Source organism: Taudactylus pleione, unplaced genomic scaffold (assembly GCF_031769625.1).
Source record: "Taudactylus pleione unplaced genomic scaffold, aTauple2 ptg000387l, whole genome shotgun sequence".
NCBI lineage: Eukaryota > Metazoa > Chordata > Amphibia > Anura > Myobatrachidae > Taudactylus > Taudactylus pleione.
Genome location: NW_028284788.1, coordinates 2,460,905 through 2,486,180, shown reverse-complemented (window position 1 = coordinate 2,486,180; position 25,276 = coordinate 2,460,905). Strand labels below are relative to the sequence as shown.

The 25,276-nt window shown below is 43.3% G+C and overlaps 1 protein-coding gene across 7 annotated transcripts in view; it reads left to right on the top strand.

Annotated features, from left to right (window-relative positions):
* Nucleotides 1-25,276, top strand: part of KIF21B (kinesin family member 21B) — a 299,791-nt gene that overhangs the window by 261,998 nt on the left and 12,517 nt on the right. For 4 of the 7 annotated variants that reach the window (XM_088445770.1, XM_088445766.1, XM_088445768.1 and 1 more), the window contains 7 exons: nucleotides 2,245-2,358; nucleotides 2,480-2,518; nucleotides 9,295-9,431; nucleotides 11,565-11,745; nucleotides 12,068-12,229; nucleotides 13,696-13,813; nucleotides 14,533-14,703. In XM_088445770.1, coding sequence (XP_088301896.1) covers nucleotides 2,245-2,358; nucleotides 2,480-2,518; nucleotides 9,295-9,431; nucleotides 11,565-11,745; nucleotides 12,068-12,229; nucleotides 13,696-13,813; nucleotides 14,533-14,703 — 922 coding nt within the window. The remainder of the gene's footprint in view (nucleotides 1-2,244; nucleotides 2,359-2,479; nucleotides 2,519-9,294; nucleotides 9,432-11,564; nucleotides 11,746-12,067; nucleotides 12,230-13,695; nucleotides 13,814-14,532; nucleotides 14,704-25,276) is intronic. The other 3 variants (XM_088445771.1, XM_088445769.1, XM_088445767.1) reach the window with 1 other exon arrangement.

Below are 25,276 nucleotides of genomic sequence, written 5' to 3'. Positions count from 1 at the left end.
GCAGCTGTCCAATATGGAATAAACAGCGCTGATTAGGTAGACAATAATCATAAATAATTAGAAAATATGCCCATATATACAATATGAATGAATGACATTTATTAAGCATATACTGTAATTGTATTCTGACACTTATGGTTCTAAAATGTATGTAAATGAACATCACATTTGTTAATTAACATAATCTACATACAAATCTACATATGATATACCGATATATAATAAAAAATATATAAAATAAGTAAAATAAAATGTCCACAGCAGCAGTGTTGAAAATCATTTTTTGATTCTAAAAAATTCCTTAGTATGAATATATGCACGAATAGCTTAATTCTTGCTCCAGCAGCCAATTACAATTGAGATAATCAATCCCACAATGTGAATAGATGAAGACACCGTTGTAAGCCTGGTGTTTCACAATATAGATACATCCGCTTAGGAAATGGAAACAATGGTCAAATGTTCCATATAAATGTTGCAAAGTTAGCCTTGAAATCAAGTTTGTTACTGAAATGGTTACAGTATTCCAGCACCTATTAATACAAAAAGCCGCTTAATGTACTTGCCAATAATACTGCTGGAAATCGGTGTCTGGTTATTGGTGCCGGACCCTGTAATAAACAGCACTCTTAGCCCATTCAGTGTGTGGCAGCTGGTCTTTAATATGAGTTGAGATGGTAAGATACAGTAGGTGGTTCTCTCCACCTCTGTCTCACTGCATAGGGAGCCACCATGATAGTGTGCTGTATGTGCCTCCCGATCTGACAGTTGTAACTTTAGATTACTCCCAAATCCTTTTTATTTTTTTGCCCTGAAATTTGGCATGCAGCACCGAGCGACCCGTCTAGCCATCCATGCCAAATTTCAGCTTGGTAACTATAATAGCTTTTGAGGTGTAGCCCTTTAAACACCATGCCCCCCCCCCCTCAGGAGTTCTCTATGTTAGAATGCTGTTTTTTATTGTTCAGCCTTAATATAAGTGTCCTTATAATATGTATATATATATGTGTGTATATATATATATATATATATATATACACAATTGGGCATCTTCAGATATAAGAGATAATATGAATGGACAAGTAATATCTAATAGATCTAATAATGGGGACACTAATTGGGAACAAATGCCACAAAGGCAGTCCAGATATCGACATAGGTCTGAGTGGCAACAAATTAAAGTTAGACCAAGAAGAGATTCGTCAAATCAGTCCCCCTGGTCTAGAAGAGATAATATTGGTTATCCTATTCAAAGGAACAGATTTGATCCACTTAGATCTCCCTCTCCTAATGAGTATCGATCCCATCATTTTTTAGGGGAAAAGAAGGAAGTCAAATTTCCAAGTACGCAAAGGAGGGAAGAATTGTTTACGAGGTTAGATTCCCCCCAAGGGGTAAAGAGGGGTTTAAGGTTAGGAGGAGGGGAAAGAGAGGAGGGAGGAAACTCCCCCCAAAAAAGGCGAGCCAATTATTTCCAACAAGAAAGTACTCGAACAGCATTATCAACTTATCCCAGAAAGAACTTTCTCTCCCGCAGATTTCGTTATTAGAAAAGGGGTTGAAATTTGCACCCGATCTCCATGTGGATAAGTTTAATCTCTTTATTGATCTCAATAAATTTATTCGTAGTCTGACAGTCCAAAGACATTTCTTGAAAAATCCTATTCCCAAATTAGATTATAGGCCAAAAGTGAAACCTTTGGTTTCCCTGCCCTCTAAATTCTATCCAGTTGAGGGTTCTTCATTGTCTGTATGCTTTCGTTGAATGTAAGATTTTTTATAGACATAAAGGTCTTTTATGCTATTAAAATTATACATTTTTAAAGAAGAAAGTGTTGTTCATTTACTGATAGTGGCCATTTTGGCCCTTCTTCGGGTGTATTTTGATGTGAGGGTGTCTTTCAGTGAAAACTGCAAAGAAGTTATTGGTTATCCGAAAAAGAACAGTGCATCTACAATTCCTATAAAAGGAGAAACAAGAGTTTTTCAACAACAGTTCCTCTAAGTGAAAAAAGGACTCCATTTCTTGATATTGGATTGATCATTTTTAAGATTTTCTATTATCCTTCAATAGAGTGTATTGACTGGTGTTCTTTATATATAAAAGTCCTTTCTATTTTAATTATAAGCGCCCTTTATTCTCCTTTTCTTTATATATATATATATATATATATACATTTTGAATGTGAAAATATGTGAATTTGCAGAGTCTATTTTGTCCTTTCATCCCATATTTCTTCCTAGGGCTCCGGACTCACATTTGACACCCCCTTCTTCACCTCCATTGCGTCCTCGTAATGACAAAAATGTTTTTTCCCGATTAACAAGCAACCAAACCACAGGGACTGCGCTGGATAAGTAAGAAACTTTACCCCTAAAACTTCCATTTTGCCTTATCAACCACATTCATCATATTCATTTACCCTTTCTTTGTAACATTTCCCTGCTCTCTCTTTCTAACATTGCACTTTCTTCATAGGTCTGATGAGAGTGACTGCTCTTTCTCTGATGTTTCCAGGTACTGAAACAATCTTATGCATTACCCTCTGTGTGCATGTGTCTTGCTGAACTTTCTGTAAACTTTAGACTTTGTTCTATATTTCTGCCTCTTATTTTTTCTTTCAACAAAAAATGCTGTACTGCTTCTCTTTTCAGTGGGTACCATATGTCTCTGCCATGTCCTAATTGGATCAAACAATTGCCTCATTTTAAAAGTTCCCTTTAAATGACCACTTAACCATACCTGCCTACTCTCTTGGAACGTCCTACTATGAGTATTCAAAAATTCTATATGTAAAAGTTTCAATATCTTGTATAAATACGTCAGATTTTTGATTGGAGGCTGTGTGTGGTATCCTCTATATAAAGGAAATTTGATGTGTGTAGTAAAGTATCTCATTAGATTTCATATCAACATTTTCAGTACTGAATGGGCTCTTCAAGGGTTTACAGTTATATTTGGTAATGTTCTAATTAGAATTTAAATAACGCAACACAATGTGATATCCCAGTTGACTGAGAAAAGTTGCTGCCTTCCAGACTCCTAAACCACTTGATTCTTGAGTTGTGTATTTGGCTAATGCAGCACCTCTGTTCTCGCTACTGTGGCTGGAGTTTCCTAACTATTTACTTTGGATCATGACTTATGGGTAGCAGAGTACATTCACAGTGGTGGGTACAATACAAGACAGCCGTGGGGTACAGAAGAAAGTGATCGCTTTCTTCTGAAGATCACAGGAATACAGCTGGTACAGGCTTCTTAAAGAAAATAATATTTGGGAATAGTGATACTTATTTATCAATTATAACTCTTGGAAAACACAGTTGCACACAACAATCACATTTTCATGGAGAGTTTCTGCCCATTATATACAGTTTACATACACAAGTTGGCAGGGGGAAATTCAAGCCCTTGTCCTCTTAATTAGCCTAGGTTAACTCATTTATCTTGCACATGAATAGCCTCTTGTTTGTAACAGTTTACATTTTAAATTCACTGACAGGGTGGGGGTGGAGTTCAGCCCATCTCCACACTGACTCCACTAAATCTTGGCTGGGAAATGAATCTTGAAATCTCACACTCGCACTAGATTCCAGTATCTGTGCCCAACCCGCCCTCCTCGTGATTGTGCCACCATTTTGCACCATAGGTAGGTATCTGCAAAATGAGAAGACAAAGCCACGCCTCACCACTACTACTACTCCCCCAGGGAAGTCCTGACAAGACCCCAGGTCAGCAGTTTCTCTGTTGCCACATCTAAAGCCCTCATGGGTGCGGTGTTGCTAGAACTTTTTGGGCCCCATAGCAAAATTTTTAAGGGGCCCCCCTAACTTAGGTCTTACACAATAACCACAGTAGTTCCCCTAAAACATTAAATGCCCACTGTAATGGTGCCCCTTATGCAATGCCCGCTGTAACGGTGCCCCTTATGCAATGCCCAATGTAATGGTGTCCCTTACGCAGTGCCTCCAGTAGTAAGCCCCCTGTAATGCCCCCAGTAGTGAGCCCCCTGTAGTTGCCCCCAGTAGTGAGCCCCCTGCAATGCCCCAGTAGTGGGCCCCTTGTAGCTGCCCCCAGTAGTGAGCCCCCTGTAATGCCTCCAGTAGTGAGCCCCCAGTAGCTGCCCCCAGTATTGAGCCCCCTGTAGCTGCCCCCAGTAGTGAGCCCCCTGTAGCTGCCCCCAGTAGTGAGATCCCAGTAGCTGCCTACCCCCGCGCGCGCGCACACACACGCACACAAAAACCACTTACCTTATCCCCGCTCCTGTGAAGCCGCCGTCCGCCCCGGCGCCTGCTCTCGGCACTATGGGAGTGACGTCATGACGTCACTCCCATAGTGCACTGCAGGACCCGGAAGACGGAGTGAGCTCCGGCTGCCGTCGGGGGTTTGAATAGGAGCCGGGCGTCCGCTGGTAACACAATCTCAGCGGGCGCCCGGCATATGGAGGGTGCAGGGGGTGCGATCGCTGGGCCGGCGGGCCCCTTAAGCTGCCGGGCCCCATAGCACCCGCACCCCCTGCACCCTCCATAGTTACGCCACTGTCTAGTGCAGTGGTGGCGAACCTGTGGCATGCATGCCAGCGGGGGCACTCAGAGCCCTCTCTGTGGGTATGTGGCATCTCCCCAGCACAGCACAGGGCTGAGCTGCTCCCCTCCGCGCGCCTAAAGACATCCAGCCAGCACCCTACACAGCACAGGCGAAGGCAAGCAGCACAGGAGGTGACATCTGTCTCCGGATCATGTTGGTGGTATCGGGTTATGGGTGCCGCGGGGCCGGAGGCCACGCTATTTATTTATTTTTCTTCAATTCAATTTGGTGAGTGCGGGTTGAAGGGATGGAGCGGGGGCTGTGGCCCAATGAGTGCGTGGTGTGTGTGTGTGTTAACTAGGGATGGGCCTGTATAAATGTGTATGGGGCATAATATATTAATAACTATATTGCAGAACATGAACTGGGGCACAACTATGGGGCATTATATGATTTGGGGATAAAAGTTGTTTGTATCATTGAAAACTAGGTTATTGTGTTTTTCTTTTATGACAAAAGTTGTATAATGTATGAGTTGTTTTTTCTAAACGAAAACCTCAGTATTCAGGTTAAATTGCCATGTTGGCACTTTGCAATAAATAAGTGGGTTTTGGGTTGCAGTTTGGGCACTCGGTCTCTAAAAGGTTCGCCATCACTGGTCTAATGTGTACCCAGCTTTAACCTTGATATGTTTTGCTTACACTTCCTGATTTAATCTCCCTCCAGTGTGATTCCATAATAAATAAAATATTTCTGTCAGCACATGCGACTGTGGAGTAAGGGGGAGCCTAGCCAAAGTATATATTTTTTAAAGGGTAAGAAAGCTTTTTGCTATCAATAAGTTTACTGCCAGTGATAACCCCACTGACAGTTCCCAATCCTATTTATCAAGTATCTCAACAATATCATGATACCTGTTCTGTGTCATTAAAATAAAGAATAGACTGGATTTCTTTTTATTTAAGTTATGAGATGAGGCTATAAAATAACGAAACTGATGCTATCATTTATGTTTAATTATATTAAGTACATTTTAACTTCGTTCCCTTTCTATGTAGTCCCCATCCACACACCGATGCATTTTTGTTTTTTATTGGCCAAGTCATGCTGTAGCTCATTATCTGCCATTATCCTCATGTTCATCACTAAATCTTTTTTGTCCTGTAAGCCTCAGCTAGCATACGGAAAGATTTGGTGGGCGTTTTGTTCAGTTTAACTAAAAATGAACACGTTGCTCTACTTTTTGAATCAAGCATTTTTATGACTCACAGGAAGAACAAAACTTCTTTGAACGTTGTGTGACAAGCAAACTATCTGTGTGAGAGGGGTGAAACTTGCAAAACCATTTTGGGATTGCCCAAGGTCAATGCTCCCTCAGTCCCTTTTAACTCACGCAATTTGGTTTATTTTTTTAAGTACAGTCTCGTTATATAATAGCCACACCTCGTATATAAACAGTAAAAATTTAGTTGGGTAATAACAGACAAACAAAGAGGTGAGAGAATCCTGCTCAGAAGTTTACAATCTACAGGAAAATAGGCATTGATACACAAGAAGTGCTACATATTGCATATTGGTCCAGACAGATTGCAGAGGTTCTTGGTGGGCTGTATGATCTGGTCACACAGGAATGTTGGCCTTGAGTCAGTGGATTGTGTAAGTGTAAAAAGAGCAGATATGTAAAGCTATGTGTGGACTGTATAGAGAGGATACAATTGGGTAGAATAGCTTATGGAGGTTATGTGGGTGGTTCTAAAATTTGATAAGGTTGTCTAAAGAGGTGAGTTTTCAGGGAATGCTTGAAGGTTTGGGTCTAGAAGAAAGTCTTTTGTGTGAAAGGGCATTCAGCAGAGTGGGTGCAGAGCAGACCAAACATATCCTATGACGGTGAATGGGAGCAGGTAATGCATGTGGATGAGACATGCAGATCTCTTGCAGAGCGGAGAGGTAAAATTGGGAGTTATTTTAAAATAAGCGAAGAGATGTATGTTGGTCTAGTCTTGTTTAAGGCCTTGTATTTTAGCAACTAGTATTTTCTATTAGATTCGATAAGATATAGATGTGTCCTCGCACAACTTTGCTTCAGTCGTGTCAAAGAGCGCTTCTCGGTGCACCAGGTCCAATTAGACTCTGCTGGTGCTGGACATAATTTTTGCAGAAAATGCGTCCAAATTGCAATACAATATAACTAGCACGCACCAGGAGATTGTGCTGATTAATTTAATTTGCGACACTTGTATATCTGTGTGCGACTGAGTCTCTGAATCACTATCCGAAAAATGCTGCAATGCGCTGCCGTGGCTTTTCTACCACGCCATGTTCCGTTTACAGACTCAGTCACCTACAGATATGTGTCGCAAGTGTCTCTTGGTGAGTCCTAGTCGCATTACATTGCGACTAAGACGCATTTTCGTTAAAAAAAGGCTCAGATGCTAGCAGAGCTGCACGGGACCTGGAGGACACATCTGTATAGGCAGCCTATGTTGGACTGACAGTGGAGCAACAGCAGTAGAATGTGTTGCAAAGAAAATCAGTCTAGCCTCTGCATTCAAAATAGACTGTTGGAGTAAAAGTCTGGTTAGGGGGAGACGAGTAAGGATGTATCTGCAATAGTCCATGTAGGAGATGATGAGTGCATGAATTAACATTTTTGCAGTGTCTTATGTGAGATATGGGCATGCTCTGGCAATATTCAGTTCTGAGTAAAGAATGACACCCAGGCTGGGTGCTTGAGGAGAAAATTGTTGTGTTTTCAACAAAGATAACTTCTGTTGACCAGTGGAAATATTGTTAGCCCCTTTTTTGAGAGATTAAGTTTGAAGTGATGAGAGGACAAGCAAGATGAAATGGCAGAAAAACAGTCAGTGACAAGAGCCAGCACAAATGGTGAGAATCTGAAGAGGATCATTAAATTTGGGTATCGTTTGCATAGAGATAACACTGAGGGCCTGTTTCAGAGCAGGACACTCTTTCAGAGCGCTCGCTCTGAATCAGTGCCCGCCTATTGTATTTTTAGAGCGGCCTCCCGGCCGCTCGCATAGCTGTGGGTGACCGCCCACAGCTAGTGTGAGCGGCCAGGATGATGGTCGCGATGGTCAAGACCATCACGACCATCGGATTTGCGATGAGACCCTTGTGGTAGGGTCTCGTTGCCGAAAGTCCCAGTGACTTCTTGCTCTTACAGAGCAAGAAGTCCACCCACTGACATTACTTGTGATGTCAGTGGGGCCGGCCCTAGACGGTAGGCGTTCCCATGGGAACGCCTCCGTCTGGGAAACCACTCCCCCAGCCCGCCCACCAAAAGGGGGCGTGCTGTCACTCAACATCAACAGCACGCCCCCTTTGTAGCGAGACCCGGAGCGACGGCTTGCCCGTCGCTATCCGGGTCTCGTGCATGCGCACGACGGAGCCGCCTCCGTCATGCGCATGCGCACTGGGCCAACATCGACCCTAGGGAGCGGGTCTGAATCAGGCCCTGAGAGCCAAAGAAGCTTATTATCATTTATTAATGCAAAAAAATAAATAAGTTTCTTCTTTAGGCTATCAGTTAAAATGAATTGGGCTACTGCACCAGCCCAGAAAATAAATATCTTATATCTACCATCTATTTTTTATAAAAGAAAAAATATTTTTGTCGTGTATGTATGAATATATTTTTGTTGCAACTGGAAGCTGAAACTATCTTTCAGTTTCATGCATGGCATAAGAGCAAAGTGTTGGCCCCAAAGCTGTAAGTAACCATTATCACTGTGGATATTTTTCACTGTACAATGTTGGGCATACATTATACAATTATCTGTCAGATATCTGGGCCTGATTCAGACCCGATCGCAAGCGCTGTGTGCTCGTAACTGGGTCGATGGTGGGCCAGTGCGCAAGCGCGAGCCCCAGAGCGAGCGCAAAAAGCGCGACCCCCGGACTCACTACAAAAGGGGCGGCTGTTGATGTTGACCGACAGCTCGACCCCTTTTGTAGGCATGGCCCCCCCGGCTTCACAAACGGAGGTGTTCCCAAGCAAACGCCTGCCGTTTGTGGGCAGCCTCACTGACATCACCAGTGATGTCAGTGAGAGAACTTCCGGCTCTGTTAGAGCCGAAAGCTCTCTGGGGATTGCGGCCACAAGACCCTACCACAAGGGCCTCGTCGCAAGCCCGTTGGTCACGATGGTCTTGACCATCGCGACCATCATCATGGCCGCTCGCATAAGCTGTGGGTGGTAACCCACAGCTATGTGAGCGGCCAAGAGGCCGCAACTTAAAAACCAAGAGCCCGCCCTGATTCAGAGCGAGCGCCTCTGAATCATGCCCTCTGTCCATTCTGGCTGGTTGGAATGAAAACCTGGTAATGTATGAGATCAAATGATAATGGACCATTTGCTCATGAACACGTGAAAACAGACAAAAATGGTTGTTCAGACAAATTTGTTAAATCAAACGTAGTTAACCAATTTGAACAATCGTTTTTGTCCATTTTTATGCGTTTGGGACCATATGGTAAAATGTCATTTGCTGTCATACATTTCCAGGTTTTCATTCCAACCAGCAAGATTGGACAAATATCTGACAGATAATTGTATAGTGTATGCCCAGCATTACTCAGTCAATCAAAAATGTATTTATTGTCATGGCAACTAAGTAAGCAGATCTAACAAATTAGACTTGTCACTGTAATAAGTATTTGTTTGATAGAAAAACTCTGCCCTAATTAAGTATTTTTGCTATTGGCTTTGTGATTATAATAATCTTTTTTTATTTTCTGCTCTACAGGGGTTTGATTAGCCCTGTAGGAGGACTAAAAGGTGCCAGAACAGCCCCACTGCAATGCATAGCTGTAGCAGAGGGGCATACAAAGCCTGTGCTCTGTGTAGATGCTACAGAAGAACTATTATTTACTGGATCAAAGGGTGAGAAATCAGCATAATAATAAGTGCAATTGGATCAGTTATGTTTAAGTCATTTATTCAGTTGTCCTGTTACCATCAGTATTTATGTGTATATATATCAGCCAACCAAGTGATCAAAATATGGCTTCAGTGAGTACCCATTTTGTTTGACGCTAAATTGAGAGATTAGTTTACTGAATTTAAAGTCCTACAGCCTCAAGGGCATATTTAGTGATCCACTTACTTGAATCCTGTTTTCTAAATTAAACTTCATTGTTTAATTATCAAAATAACCAATTTATCCACCTAAACAGGGCCAGTTTAACAATAGGGCACATGATGATGACCAGCTGCCTTGCTGGTCACACAGTTAGTCATAAATTATAAGTATTAATATTGTTTTTCTAGTTTTCTCACAAAATGATTACTTTTTTTTTTCTAATTTTACTTATTTAGGGAGACAGTGGGGCTCATAGTGTATGGGGTGCACACAGGCACGTGGCTCTAGTCACACCCACACAGCACTGGTTACAGCTCCTCCCCTTCTTAGTATAGGCCCTTCAACATTTTCAGCTCCAGGCCCATGTGGCCCTTAATCCAGCCATGCACCTAACCAACACTTTGAAAATAAGAATTGACAAAATACATACGGTAATTTAGAAACTTTACAAATTAATATCTAACATAAAAACAGATTTGTTCAGCTTTCTTCAAGTTATAACTCTTTTCCATTTGAATGCCGGGTCGCACCCGGGAATATGGTCACGCGCTCATTCCGGGTGCGAACTGCCTGAGACCCCTTACAGACAGCAGCCTGACCCGGCACTAATGTCGGGTTGATGACGTCATCGGAATCACGTGGTGAGTCAGTGTTTGGAGATGATCTCATCCCCAAGCGCCGGCTCTTCCTAACAGAGAACAGGTTACCCATTCACACTGCATCACGCGCAGGGTTGAACACACATTCAACCCTTCTAGTGACCTGGGTTGAAAAGCCGGGTCACTCGACCCGGCTTATTTCAACCCTGCTCTTTCGCAAAGGACAGTAACCCAGTTTCTACTCGTTCACGTGCAATAACCCGGGTTATTGCTGCTAGTGTAAAAGGGGTATAAAGGGTCGCACAATAACTTTGTGGAGAGGATTGGATATCATTATGGGATTACAATATATGTACCAACCAGGGTCAAAAAGGTGAAATTACCTATAATGGGCCACTTTTCACTCTTTTGATAGCAAAATTTTTCTTCCAGGGCAAATATTGCCCATCTCCAAGCCTAAAGTTGGGTACACATGGTCAGATAAAGTGGACGATTTCAACGATAACGATCCTATCATTAACGTTCAAGTCGTCCAGTTTCTGGCCCCTGCAAATGACCAAACGATGGTCGATGCTTAGGCACGAATAGTCGTTATCGACCATCGCCCGGGCAAACCGGCATACATTGTCAATTTCGACCATTTTAACCTGTTTACTATAGGGACCTGCGGGTCGTTATTGGTTAATGCATGTGTTGGATGTTCGATAACGATCATCCAACACATGCAGAACGATAAGATAACGATCGTTATCGTTATCTGATCGTCGTGCAGTCGTCCCATGTGTACACAGCTTAAGCCTTATTTTTCTAGTTATGTAAGTGCAGCGTGTCAGATGTCAGCTAAACAAATATAATACTTTAGTTAGAAAATGTACAAGGTATATTAGGAAATATTATATGTACACAGAGGCGTCGTAACGATTTTATGTTGAGGACAACATAAAATCGTTCCTGCGCCCACCTTTGTACTCAATGTGGGTGTATGGCTGACTTGCATTTAACTCTGAATCAGCCCTTAATTATTACAGAACCTCATCACAGGTCAATGCATGGAGATTCTTAGCCTTTGCATTTCTCTGTAAAATTATTATTATTTTTTTAATTCCCATATTTGTAGCAGTATTTGTGCATGTACTTATTTTCTGACCATTATTGTCTGAACATATTTAGGTGTTTTGGTATTACAGAGTGGGTATTTTTTGTGCAATATATAGTGCTGATATTATAGAACATCAACTAGTGTTTGTGTATTATTAAGATTTAATGTACAGTAGTACCCATAAAGGGGGGATAATAGGCTGCTGATGTGTATTATTTATTTTCCTATCTTTAAAGACCGTACCTGCAAGCTGTGGAACCTGGTCACAGGTCAAGAGATTGGATCCCTCCGTGGCCATCCTCACAATGTGGTATCTTTGAAGCATTGTGCTAACTCTGGGTTGGTGTTCACTGCATCTGCTTCTTGGGTTCGGGTCTGGGATATTCGTGACTCTGCGCGCTGTGTACGAACACTAATGTGAGTTTGGCAAAATTTTGTTTCATGAAAACCACTTAACTTTAAGTGACAGAGGGGCAAATGTATTAAGCTGACCGAAGAGTGGACAAGTAGAGAATTTGCCCATAGCAACCAATCGGCTTCTAGCTAGCTTGTTCATTCTATATAATGATAGGTACAATCTGATTGGTTGCAGTGGGCAAGTTCTCCACTCTTCCATTGCTTCACTCTTTAGAAGGTTTGATACATTTGCCCCAGATTATTTTATATTATTCTTAAACTACCTGAATAACAGAACATCCTCCATGTAAGTACTTTGTTATTGGTTATGTTCCTGTAACAGGTCCTCAGGTCAAGTGGTCTCGGGAGACCCATACTCGGGTCTGGGACTACGCTCCGTGAGCAGTCAGGGTGAGCTGCAAGTTAACCAAATTGCTCTGAATCCCGAGGGAACAACCCTATACGTAGCAGCTGGAAATGCAGTGAGAGCCTGGGAGCTGGGCAGGTGCGTTGTGTCTTTATAGATCATCTGTTGTGTGGCTACTTACTGAAAGTAGCGTCACTTCGAAATGTAATCTAGGATAGAATGCAAGTAGAGCCTGGTAGGGGCGGCTGAAGGCATGGGCTGACAGGGCCATCGCCCGGGCTGCCATCGCCTGAAGGGCTCAACCCCACTGCCTGAAATGTTGTCGCTATAGATTCTCTTTGCCTGAAGGACCTGTCCTTCAGATGCTGGGAGGAGCCACAGGCAGCGGTGGACTGCAAGTGGCTTGGTAGTGGTGATGAGAGGAGAGAAAGCCTTCCTCCCCTCACAGTAGGGGTAGTCATGATTGTTAACTATCAATGGTTGATGGTCATCCCTACCTCACAGTCTCACAATGCGCCACTGCAGTGTAAGCCTGTGAGGAGAGGACGACGCCATCAGTAAAGGAGACAAGAGGTGTGAGGGGAATCAGTGCGAGCTGTGAGCAGATTGGGGAGGGGGGGTCATGGGGCTGTATTTGAGGACAGTGTGATGATCTGTAAGGAGGAGGATGTGTGTAGGCCTCCAGGGCAGTGTAATCTGTGAGGGGCCGTGTGGGTGGGCAGCAGTGTGTTCTGTGAGGTGGGGCTGTGTGTGAGGACAGTGTGATCTGTAGAGAGTGGCTGTGTGTGGAGGCAGCGTCTTTTATGAGGCGAGTCAGTGTAATCTGTGAGGGGGCAGTGCGTTCTGCATACCTCCCAACTTTGTGAATGACAGGATAGGGACCCCCCCACATGCACAAAAAGGTGGTGTGGCCTCGCTGTGAAAGAGGCATGGTCTCGCTGCGCCTTCCCCTTTTCATTACTCCAGGGGCGACCCCAGCATCCCCAGAGATGCTGGGCTACCCCAGGCTCTCCCCGCACGGTGAAGAGGTGCTGTGTACATGCGCACGGAATCTATTCACCAGCTGCTCTACTATGCAGAGCCTGTGTGGGGGGAAGTGTGATTTGTGAGAAGGGGCACGGTGATCTGTAAGGGAGGGCTGTGTGGGGATGTGACCTGTGAGGTGGGACAGTGTAATCTGTGCGGGAGGGGAGCAGTGTGATCTGTAAGGTCTAGAACCACTTGATGTAGAACCAGTCCTGCAGCCTGGGGATGCATGCCCACTTATATTGTTATATTGTGTAGTATATTATGCTGTGTAGTTACATATTCTAACCAGTGAGTAATAGTACTGCACCTCAAACTTTAATTGGATTTGGACAGTTTTAGCTAAATTATTATTATTACAGAGAATTTATATGGGCATCTGTTGCACAGAACAATAAACGTAATCTACAACCTGTGTTTTGAAAAGTAAAGTTGTATAATCCCTAATTTACTAGTATGGACAGTTCACCAATACTTTGTAAACTGGCAAGAATGGAGTTTCATGATAAGTATGACAATACAGGGTTTGTCAATATTGTAAATGTGTCTTAGTGCATTTTCTTTTCACAACACTGCAGGTTTCAACATATCGGTAAACTAACAGGTCACATGGCTCCTGTCATGTGCTTGACAGTCAGCAACACACCAAATGGACGAGACCTAGTTATTACCGGATCCAAAGATCATTATGTGAAGGTTACTAATTTTAATTGTTCTCATCTGATTGCCTGTCAATGACTGTCAAAACTGTTTTAGATTTTTTACAACCCAATTACATTTTGCCAACATAACATTCTGCAGATATTACAATTATATTCAGAATGTTTGATGTATATAGATTTAGGTGCATGATATTTCTGGTCCCACAAAAATGTAGACCTTTGTTCGGGAGCTAATGGATCCCCCGGGCCATCCAATTAGCTCCAAAGTGCCACCCGACACCGGCACTTATCGTGGGTTTTTTTTTCAGGACCTGATGTGTCCTGAAAAAAAAAACATGAAAAGTGCAGTTTTTTTGCCGCCACAAAGCCAAAAAACACACAGGTCTGTGAAGTTATCACGGATCCTATGTGTTTTCTCCCAAAATAGCCTATTATTTTGTCAGAAATAATAGGATAAGGAGAAAAAAACAAATGCGCAAAAAACCGGGGATAATCAGCAAAAAAATCTCAGTTTTTCGCCGTTCGCGGCTAATTGGATACTCCCCTTAGTATATCCAGTCTACTGTGTTTTCACAATTTTTACACCTCTTCACTCTGTATAAAATTATTTTTATACAATTAATTTTCTACCTCTAAGTGCCTTATTATTTATCTTTTGTATCTGAGATTTCTAGTTTCCTTATTTACATCATACTGTACATGTCTTCCAAGTTTTCATTTTCTGTACATTAGTTAATTTTTTTCTATCTTCAGATGTTTGAATTGCCCTCTGGGTGGGGAGGCAGCATTCCCCCCACCTATAATCTGGAGCCTCCCCATTATGATGGCATTGAGTGCTTGGCTGTACAAGATAGCATTTTATGCAGTGGTTCCAGAGACAATGGCATTAAAAAATGGGATCTACCCAGACATGAGCTCATACAGGTATGTACTGGAGACCATCATCACATTAGTCATTTTCCGTTATCTTATTTTATCAGTGAAGAAGGTAATAGTTGTGTGTTTCTGTGTACAGATGTAGCAAGCAATTAGTCTTCTAATGCTGGGTGTTTTTGTTAATCTTCACCTGCCGACAAAATACATTACAGCGTGACCAGTTAGTTTCCCAAAGCATAATATTAAATGATATCCCTACAGTACAACCTTCTGCCAGCCAGCAGTGCTGGCACTGCAGCATGATGATAACAGTCTTTAGGTCAGGTAATCACTTGTGGTGCACCAACATTGTGGTCACCCGCTTTGCTGTCTGAATCTAGTTACTTGCTGATAAAATACATTTATCAGCAGCAGAGCTGGCCTTTGCTACCTGTGTGATATCCATTAAGGCAGGGATGGGGAACCTCAGGCCCGGGGGATCATATGGTCTGGCCCTCGGAGCTTTTTTCTGCTAGCCTCATCTGGCTAGCAGGGTGCCCAGAGTGGCACTCTGCAGCCACAATCTATGCAGCAGTGCTGCCTGGAGTGTCCTTAGACGCTTCACATGGTCACAAACCTGCCCTTAGTGCTCCGTGCATTGCTGTAATCACCGGTGATTGTGGCCCCGCCCCCATGTGACATCGAAATGGCCCTCGGCAGAAAAAAGGTTCCCCACCCCTGCATTAAGGCGTCCTCCTAACTTATGGAGTGGGCCTGGTTATTAATAGTTACTCATTCTTCATAACTAACTATCCATCATTCCTTGACCCCTCTGTTCTTCATTATTACCACCTTATTTTACATGTTAAACTGCATTCCATAATCACTCTCCGTTAATCGCTTTTCATTATCTATCTTCATCCCCTTAATATCATCTGTTCTCCTCCCTCACTCACATTGGCCGTCATCTTGCTGTTCCACATGTACTTAGAGCGGAACTAATCAGATATTAAAGGTATGCAATAGGTAATGGTGTTACATATTTAAAAGTTATATTTTTCACTTTATTTTTGGGAAAGTCCCCTAAAACACTGATGTTTTGGATGGCACCAGCATTTTCTTTTTTTAAATGCAATATTTTTTATTGATTTTACAATAAAATAAACAATAAAATTACATTACATGTTATAACATACATGTATAGTCTCCATATTTGTTTAAAACTGGTAAACATTCAAACTGTATTAAAAGCATAGAATATTATGAACATATGATTTTAGGTACATATGACATAAAAAAAATAGTAAAATATCATCATTAGGTTCATATGACATAAAAAACAGTAGTAAAATATCATCATTAGGTTCATATGACATTTCACATGTGAATAGGAGGTAACCGATAATCAGAGTATATGTATAGGTCATATGTTCTCTGGCAACTCAATCGGACAATCTTAGTAGTCACAGACTTACAGATCAGCATTCAGCCATAACTACAGGAGCAGTTCAAAATGTATCTTGGTACACAGCATGATCAGGATATAAGGTTTACACTTGCGTTCTCAATCTCATGTAATTCTATCCCCATTAACCACCTGTACCCCAGAGGCTCTCAGTCTCCCTCTATCCCATACATATGACGAATCTAGCCATTTATTCCAAATATGATGAAACTTTGTCTTGGCTTTTCTAGCTATATAAATCCATTTTTCGTGAGCCACAGTCTCATTACCAAAGATACCCATGCTGCTATTGTTGGTCCCTCGGGGGCCATCCATGATCTGGCTATGCATACTTTTGCAAGGCATGCACAAATTAATAACATATTGCTTGGTATGTTTGTACAGTTGTTCCTCCTCAATTACGGCCAATGTACATACTATAGGAGTGAGCACATCACTAGGGACACCTGTGGATACGGGACAATCCCATAATAGATGCTGAAAATTATCTGCGTTCAGATTACATTTAGGACATTTTGAGTCATCTCTACCTCAAAATCTGAATATTTTCAATCTGGTCTGGAGTGTGAAATTTGCTACTTTTAGGGCTCAATCCAATTAGGTGCAAGTTTGCGAATGGGAGTTTGTTTCATGAAGTTAGCATACATCCCACAAATTTGCTCAACCAACAAATATGAGATACAATTATTGCGGTAGTCGCACAACTTTATTTATTTATTACCAGTTATTTATATAGCGCACACATATTCCACAGCGCTTTACAGAAAATATTTGGCCATTCACATCAGTCCCTGCCCCAATGGAGCTTACACTCTATATTCCTTATCACATGCGCACGCACACACACACTAGGGTTCATTTTGTTGGGAGCCATTTAACCTACCAGTATATTTTTTGAATGTGGGAGGAAACCGGAGCACCCGGAGGAAACCCACGCAAGCACAGGGAGAATATACAAACTCCACACAGTTAGGTCCATACAGGGAATCGTACCTCAGTGCTGTGAGGCAGTCATGCTACCATTACACCATCTGTGCTGCCCTGTGCTGACTTTTCTACAACATGCAACCTTGGAGAAGTGCATGAAAAAGTGGGGAAACCATCTTGGACCCCAAATAATACCCCTTTCACTTCGCAATTGACAGGTCACACCCGAGATTTGTACACGCGTCAATCCCGAGTGCAACCTGCCTGAGACCCCTTTCAGATTGGTGGCCCGACGCGGAAATAATGCCGGGTCGATTGCATCACCGCCATCACTGCTGAACCAGTGCTTGGAGATAAGATCATCTCCAAGCACCGGCTCTTCCTATGCAGTGAACAGGACCCGAGTCATCTCAACCCGAGTTACACGTGTTCAACCCTGCTCGTTACCCGAGTTGCAAAGCCAGCTCGCTCAACCCAGGTTATTTCAACTGGTTCCTTTCACACTGCGCAGTAACCTGGCTTGCTGCACCTTCATGTGCAGTAACCTGAGTTATTTGATGGCAGTGTGAAAGGGGAATAAGAGGCAACTGTGATAGCAGGACCATATAGAAGGCTGTTAGTGGCCATAAGGAAAGCAAATGTTTTTCAACAAATTAGAGTCTTTCCAGCATTTTGGGGTACAGAAAAATGTCTGCAGAGTAATTTTTCAGTGTTTTAATACAAGTTTGTAAAAAGTTGGAATATACAGTTTTACCTCTCATTTGCAAGTTCAAAAACTCCTCTCCCATCATACACCTCCGTATACCTGTCTCACATCACTGAACTCATTATTGAGAAATTCCCCTGAAATCCTACATGTCTTTATTGGTCAAATTATGCTATTTGAACCCCTATGAGTGCATGATTATTTATTGGGAGGGTTGTACCACAAGTTCTGCACTGTGCCCCGACATATTTACTATAAAGATTTTCCTTACCTTTTCACCTGCTCAGGTAGCTGAGCACAAAAAAACAATTTCCTCTGAAAAAGTAATGGGAGTTTGCAATTGGATTGCAAATTATGGGCCTGATTCAGACCCACTCGCAAGCGGCTGTCCGCTCGCAAGTGGGTCGATGTTGTGCACTGCGCATGCGCACGACGGCGGGAGCTCTGTCGTGCGCATGCGCCAGACGCAACGAGCGAAGGACTTTCCTTCGCTCGTTGTGTCTGATCAAAGGGGGCGTGCTGTCGATGTTGATTGACAGCACGCCCCCTTTGGTGGGCGTGCCGGGGGCGTGCCTCCCTGACGGGGGCGTTCCCAAGGGAACGCCTACCGTCAGAAGCCGGCCCACTGACATCACTAGTGATGTCAGTGGGAGTGATTTTGGCTCTGATAGAGCCAAAATCACTCCGGGCCTTGCGGTTGAAAACCTCAACCGCAGGCTTCGGCTCGCAGTGGCGATGGTCGCGATGGTCAAGACCATCGCGGCCATCAAACTGCACGCTCGTATAGGCTGTGGGTGGTGACCCACAGCTATACGAGCATCCAGGAGGACGCTCCATAATTATGGAGAGCGGCCCTCATTCAGAGCGTGCGCTCTGCTCAGAGCGTACGGCTCTGAATGAGGGCCTAAATTCACAATGCGAGTTCACTGTGAGAACGGCTCGCATAACCCAACTTGCACCTAATTGGATTGACTTATTACTATTACTTAGACTTTTTTTATGCTGTTTATATTTTTCATTTATAAAGTGCCAACATTTTCTGCAGCATTATAGAATGTCTGGAAAAGAACATGTTACACACTAGCGTGCTGCTTATTTCACAGCAAGAAAATTGAAACACCATTTAAGAATAACTTTTATAGGGAACGTTGGAAGCAATACATGTTTTTTAGAAGTTTATCACACTTTATATGCTTTCTGTAAACTAAGCCACTATCACATATAGGACTCCATCCACCAAAGGTGGTTGTACATAGTGAAAATCTTGGCCTCTTGGTTAAGATTATTTACTAATGCCGTGGTTCCCAAATTGGGTGCTGTGGCATACTGGGGTGCCGCAGGGCACTTGCAGAGGTGCCTCGGGTTGGTGGTCCAGTACCAAATGAAATATTTTTAGTCAGTGTGATAGGCAAAATCAGTGCTTGGTGATTGCCAATCAAAAATCATGTGGACAAAAAGAAGTGCAGCCCTGTCAACCACCACATAACTGAACCTAAGGGTGACATATAAGCACAATTTACTTAATTTAATTTTTGCCGACCAATAAGAAACTTTTGGCCCAGGGCTGCCGTGGAAAAAATGCTGATACTGTAGGGCGCTGTGATTTGAAAAAGTTTAGAACCACTGCACTATTGATAACATCAATGAAGAATGTATCCTTTCCATTTTCTTCTTTGGTCCACGCTTAATGTCTAAAGGCACACATCCACTTAAAGACATGAAAATGACTGCACAATTACGACATTGTAATCGTGCAGTCGTTTGTACGTCTGTGATGTGCCTACACTGAACGAGCAGTCGTTCAGTGTAGGAACTTCAATCATCTGCAAACATGCTCAACCTGAAGTTATCGTCAGGTTGTACAACATATTTGCCTGATGATAGATGTCTACACGACGGGAGCGCGCATTGCTGGTTGTTTTAGACATTTTTCTTAACGATTTTCAAACTATTTGCGAACGATTATTGAACGATTGCATGATAATGATATCGTTATCGTTCAATCGCTCAGTTTAATCGTCTAGTGGATGTGTGCCTTAAGGGATCCACAAGCACTGAGCTGATGCCCCTAGGAGGCGCGGAGTGGTAAAAGCAGCATGAGGCCTCCTTCCATTGCCAGAGGTTACAATCCCCATACTGAAAATCATTCTGGGTATCTGTCCTACCCTTGCAAATTAAGTGTAAAAAAATATACGCACATACATCGTTTGAATAAAAAAACTACCCAAAATCTATGTTTATTTCATACAAAGATCTACAACTCAGAAACAATATATATATAAGCAAATTTATTAAGATAGAATTAGAATTGTCAAATTAATCCTGGTGGGGAAAAAGCAGTGCTACCTCGGTCCATAAGTGTTAATTTACCAAAATGGGGAGTTTCTACCCCGTGCGCAAACCATCCTGAGTAGTACCACCTCCCCTTAACTAACACAGTGCTGGTCCCTCCCTAGGATGGAGAAGTGCTCCTCCCCTAAAGTAGTAACCGACCCGCCTCTCTCAATAAGGAAATGCTAGCCAAGCTCTGCTGCGCTAATTTGAACCGCCGGGGAGCACTGCTTTCCACCCGATGAGTATCTCCTACTGGAAGAAAAAACATAATGCATTCAAACGATAATTATTGGTACAAACTAGGGGTGTGCATCGGCCACTTTTCGTGTTTTGGATCTGGATCTTTCTTCGTGTTTTGGATCTGGATTGGTTTTGCCAAAACCACCCTTCGGTGTTTTGAGTTCTGGGTTTTGTGTTTTGGATCTGTATTTTTTTTTTTTAAAAAGCATAAAAACAGCTAAAATCACAGAATGTGTTGATTTTTCTGCTCCTATGCTATTATTAACCTCAAAAACCTTAATTTCCACTCATTTCCAGTTTATTCTGAACACCTCACAATAGTGTTTTTATGTCCAAAAGGTTGCACCGAGGTAGATGGATGACTATGCTAAGCGACACGAGTGGGCGGCACAAACACGTGGCCCATCTAGGAGTGACACTGCAGTGGCAGACAGGATGGCAGTTTCAAAAACTAGGCCCCAAACAGTACATACTGCAAAGAAAAAAAAGAGGTGCAAGATGGAATTGTCCTTGGGCCCTCCCACCCACCCTTATGTTGTATAAACAGGACATGCACACTTTAACAAAGCAATCATTTCAGCGCCAGGGTCTGCCACACGACTGTGGCTGAAATGATTGGTTCGTTTGGGCCCCCACAAAACAAGCTGGCAATTAATCTGGCCCTGCACAAACTGGCTCTACGGAGGCAAGATGTCGTCCTCATCCTCCTCATTCACCGATTCCTCACCCTCTTCAGTGTTGTGTACATCCTCATCCTCACACAGTATTAATTCGTCCCCGCTGGAATCCACCACCACAGGTCCCTCTGTACGTTCTGGAGGCTGGTCTCCCTGGAAAAGTTGATAATTCATTTTTATGAACATCATCTTCTCCACATTTTGTGGAAGCAACCTCCTACGCCTTTTGCTGACAAGGTTCCCGGCTGCACTAAACACTCTTTCAGAGTGCACACTGGAGGGGGGGCAACTCAGGTAAAATAGAGCCAGTTTGTACAGGGGCCTCCAAATTGCCTCTTTTTCCTGCCAGTACATGTACGGACTGTCTGACATGCCTACTTGGATGCTGTCACCGATGTAATCCTTTAACAGACAGACGCACGCTTGTCGCTGCTGCTTTGAGGATGTAGGTGCGGCTACAGCCCACACAATTCACAAAGACAGGAAAAAAAAGAATTTTTTTATTGTTTGTGGAGCGCACTTTGAGGGTTACACCACCCTTTAACAGACAGATGCACGCTTGTCGCTGCTGCTTTAAGGATGCAGGTGCGGCTACAGCCCACACATTTCACAAAGACAGAAAAAAAAGAATTTTTTTATTGTTTGTGGAGCGCACTTTGAGGGTTACACCACCCTTTAACAGACAGATGCACGCTTGTCGCTGCTGCTTTAAGGATGCAGGTGCGGCTACAGCCCACACATTTCACAAAGACAGAAAAAAAAGATTTTTTTTATTGTTTGTGGAGCGCTTTGAGGGTTACACCACCCTTTAACAGACAGATGCACGCTTGTCGCTGCTGCTTTAAGGATGCAGGTGCGGCTACAGCCCACACATTTCACAAAGACAGAAAAAAAAAGAAGAATTTTTTTATTGTTTGTGGAGCGCACTTTGAGGGTTACACCACCCTTTAACAGACAGACGCACGCTTGTCGCTGCTGCTTTAAGGATGCAGGTGCGGCTACAGCCCACATATTTCATAAAGACAGAAAAAAAAAGAAGAATTTTTTTATTGTTTGTGGAGCGCACTTTGAGGGTTACACCACCCTTTAACAGACAGACGCACGCTTGTCGCTGCTGCTTTGAGGATGCAGGTGGAATCTAGACGGGATTTGGAACCGGGGACACACTACCTCCATCAATTGTCTAAATCCCACTGCACTAATGGCGGATACCGGACGCACGTCTAACACCAACATAGCCGTCAAGGCCTCAGTTATACGTTTTGCTTCAGGATGACTGCTGTCGTACTTAATCCTCATCGCTAGGGACTGTTGGAGGGTCAATTGTTTAGTAAAAGTAGTGGTGTTCCTACTTCCTCTCTGGGATGATGAACAACTCCCAGCAGCAGCAACAGCACTAGGAGGAAGTGGTTCTTGATCTTTCCCTATTTTATTTTTATCGGAGAAAGTTTGGTCCTCCATTAATTTTATATTGATATATACGTGCGGCTAAGGCGCACACAAACACAGAAAATATTTTTTTATTTTTGGTGGAGAGTAGTGCACTTTGTGGGTTACACCACCCTTTAAGAAATGAGCCAGCCGGCTCTTTACTTATGGGACACAGGCGCACGCTTGGCGCTGCTCCTTTGTTGATGCACGTGCGGCTACAGTGCACAAAATTCACAAACACAGAAAATATTTTTTTATTTTGTTTGGAGTGCCCTTTGGGGGTTACAGCACCCATTAGCGGTCAATCCAGCCGGCCCTTTATTTATGGGACACAGGCGCACGCTTGGCACTACTTTGTTGATGCACGTGCGGCTACTGCGCACACAATTCACAAACCCAAAAAAATATATTTTTTTATTTTGTTTGGAGTGTACTTTGGGGGTTACAGCACCCTTTAACGGACAAGCCAGCCGGCCCTTTACTTATGACACAGGCGCACGCTTGGCACTACTTTGTTGATGCACGTGCGGCTACTGCGCACACAATTCACAAACACAAAAAAATATATTTTTTTATTTTGTTTGGAGTGCCCTTTGGGGGTTACAGCACCCTTTAACGGACAAGCTAGCCGGCCTTTTACTTATGGGACACAGGCGCACGCTTGGCGCTGCTCCTTCGTCGATGCACGTGCAGCCACAGTGCACACAATTCACAAAGACAGAATTTTTTTTTTTATTTTGTTTGGAGTGCCCTTTGGGGGTTACAGCACCCTTTAGCGGTCAATCCAGCTGGCCCTTTATTTATGGGACACAGGCGCACGCTTGGCACTACTTTGTTGATGCACGTGCGGCTACTGCGCACACAATTCACAAACACAAAAAAATATATATTTTTATTTTGTTTGGAGTGCCCTTTGGGGGTTACAGCACCCTTTAACGGACTAGCCAGCCGGCCCTTTATTTATGGGACACAGGCGCACGCTTGGCGCTGCTCCTTCGTTGATGCACGTGCAGCCACAGTGCACACAATTCACAAAGACAGAATTTTTTTTTTTTTTTTTTTGGAGTGCCCTTTGGGGGTTACAGCACCCTTTAGCGGTCAATCCAGCTGGCCCTTTATTTATGGGACACAGGCGCACGCTTGGCACTACTTTGTTGATGCACGTGCGGCTACTGCGCACACAATTCACAAACACAAAAAAATATATTTTTTTATTTTGTTTGGAGTGTACTTTGGGGGTTACAGCACCCTTTAACGGACAAGCCAGCCGGCCCTTTACTTATGACACAGGCGCACGCTTGGCACTACTTTGTTGATGCACGTGCGGCTACTGCGCACACAATTCACAAACACAAAAAAATATATTTTTTTATTTTGTTTGGAGTGCCCTTTGGGGGTTACAGCACCCTTTAACGGACAAGCCAGCCGGCCTTTTACTTATGGGACACAGGCGCACGCTTGGCGCTGCTCCTTTGTTGATGCACGTGCAGCCACAGTGCACACAATTCACAAACACAGAAAAAATATTTTTTTTTTAGCACTTGGGGGGAGCACCCCCGACGGACAGAGCACCCCCTGGACAACACTACAGCACCCCTTTAGGACTGGGACACTGCACAGGACTTTGGAGTGAACACAGCCCCTATGGACAACTGACTGCACAACACAGTCCAGCCAGCCCCTATGGACTTTGAAGTAGTGGACACAGCCCCTATGGACAACAGCAGCACAGCACAACACTACACTACACTACAACACTACACTACACTACACAGCCCAGCCAGCCCTAACTCCCACCCTCCCTCTTCACTGTCCACAGCCGAGTGAGAAAATGGCGCCGACGCAGGTACCTTATATAGGATCCAAAAGGAAGGCGGGATGATGACGTTTTGCCTCGATTTTCAGATCCGAGTCAGGCGGGAAAAGTCGAGCCTGACTCGGATCGGCCTTGGATCGGGGGGGCTCGGGGAGGTTCGGATTTCAGAAATCCGAACCCGCTCACCCCTAGTACAAACCAATTTACGAAATATGTAGGGTGGGTAAGTGGGATCAAAAACCTGCAAAGAGGAAGTTGACTCCTCCAGCCCTAATATAACACTGCTAAACCCCGTCTCAGCAGCTAATAGACTACAATTGATGACTGACAACTCATGACTCATGGAGTACTGCTCCAAATAAAAATCAGGGTGCCTATATCCTCTCAAGCTTATGCAAGATTTGGAGTATTTTAATTCCTCTTATTCTAAATAGTCCACGTAAGTCCTTACAATGGGTGAAGTCCATTCTAAATAACTAGAGACGGGTAGTTTAAAAAACACATCTGAGATGGTATGCAATGGAATTCCTCATCTTCTCCAGTGTCCTCAAGTGACTCCCCAAGCTGTCTCTAAAAATATAACCACACTGAAACAACATGGTCGGGAAACATGGGCTGCCATGGAGTATTGTGAAGAAAATTAATTATCTGTGAGTATAATTTTTTTTTTCCTTCAATATTTCATGGCATTTATGTAAGTGGCTGAGTTTCAGTAGATGATAATGTATTCAACTGATAATTACTAGAGATGGTACGGATAGATGTCCGTATGGTTGACGCATCTCTTCGGCGCATGTGGCACAGGAAAGTAAAAAGTGTAGTCTGTACTGTATTCAGTGATTTGAACAGTTGCAGGTTTTACTCCCCTATTGTGGGACAGTGGATTTTCTTCCCAGAAAGATTGGTGATACAGACTTTTTCAATTGTAGTCAGTAAGACTCCATTTATCTGAAATGTAAATTAGATGATAGTGCAGCACATACAATGGTCCAACAAATAGCACACAAAGGACCCAGTAGAGACAGTTGGAAATCATTTTTTAAATG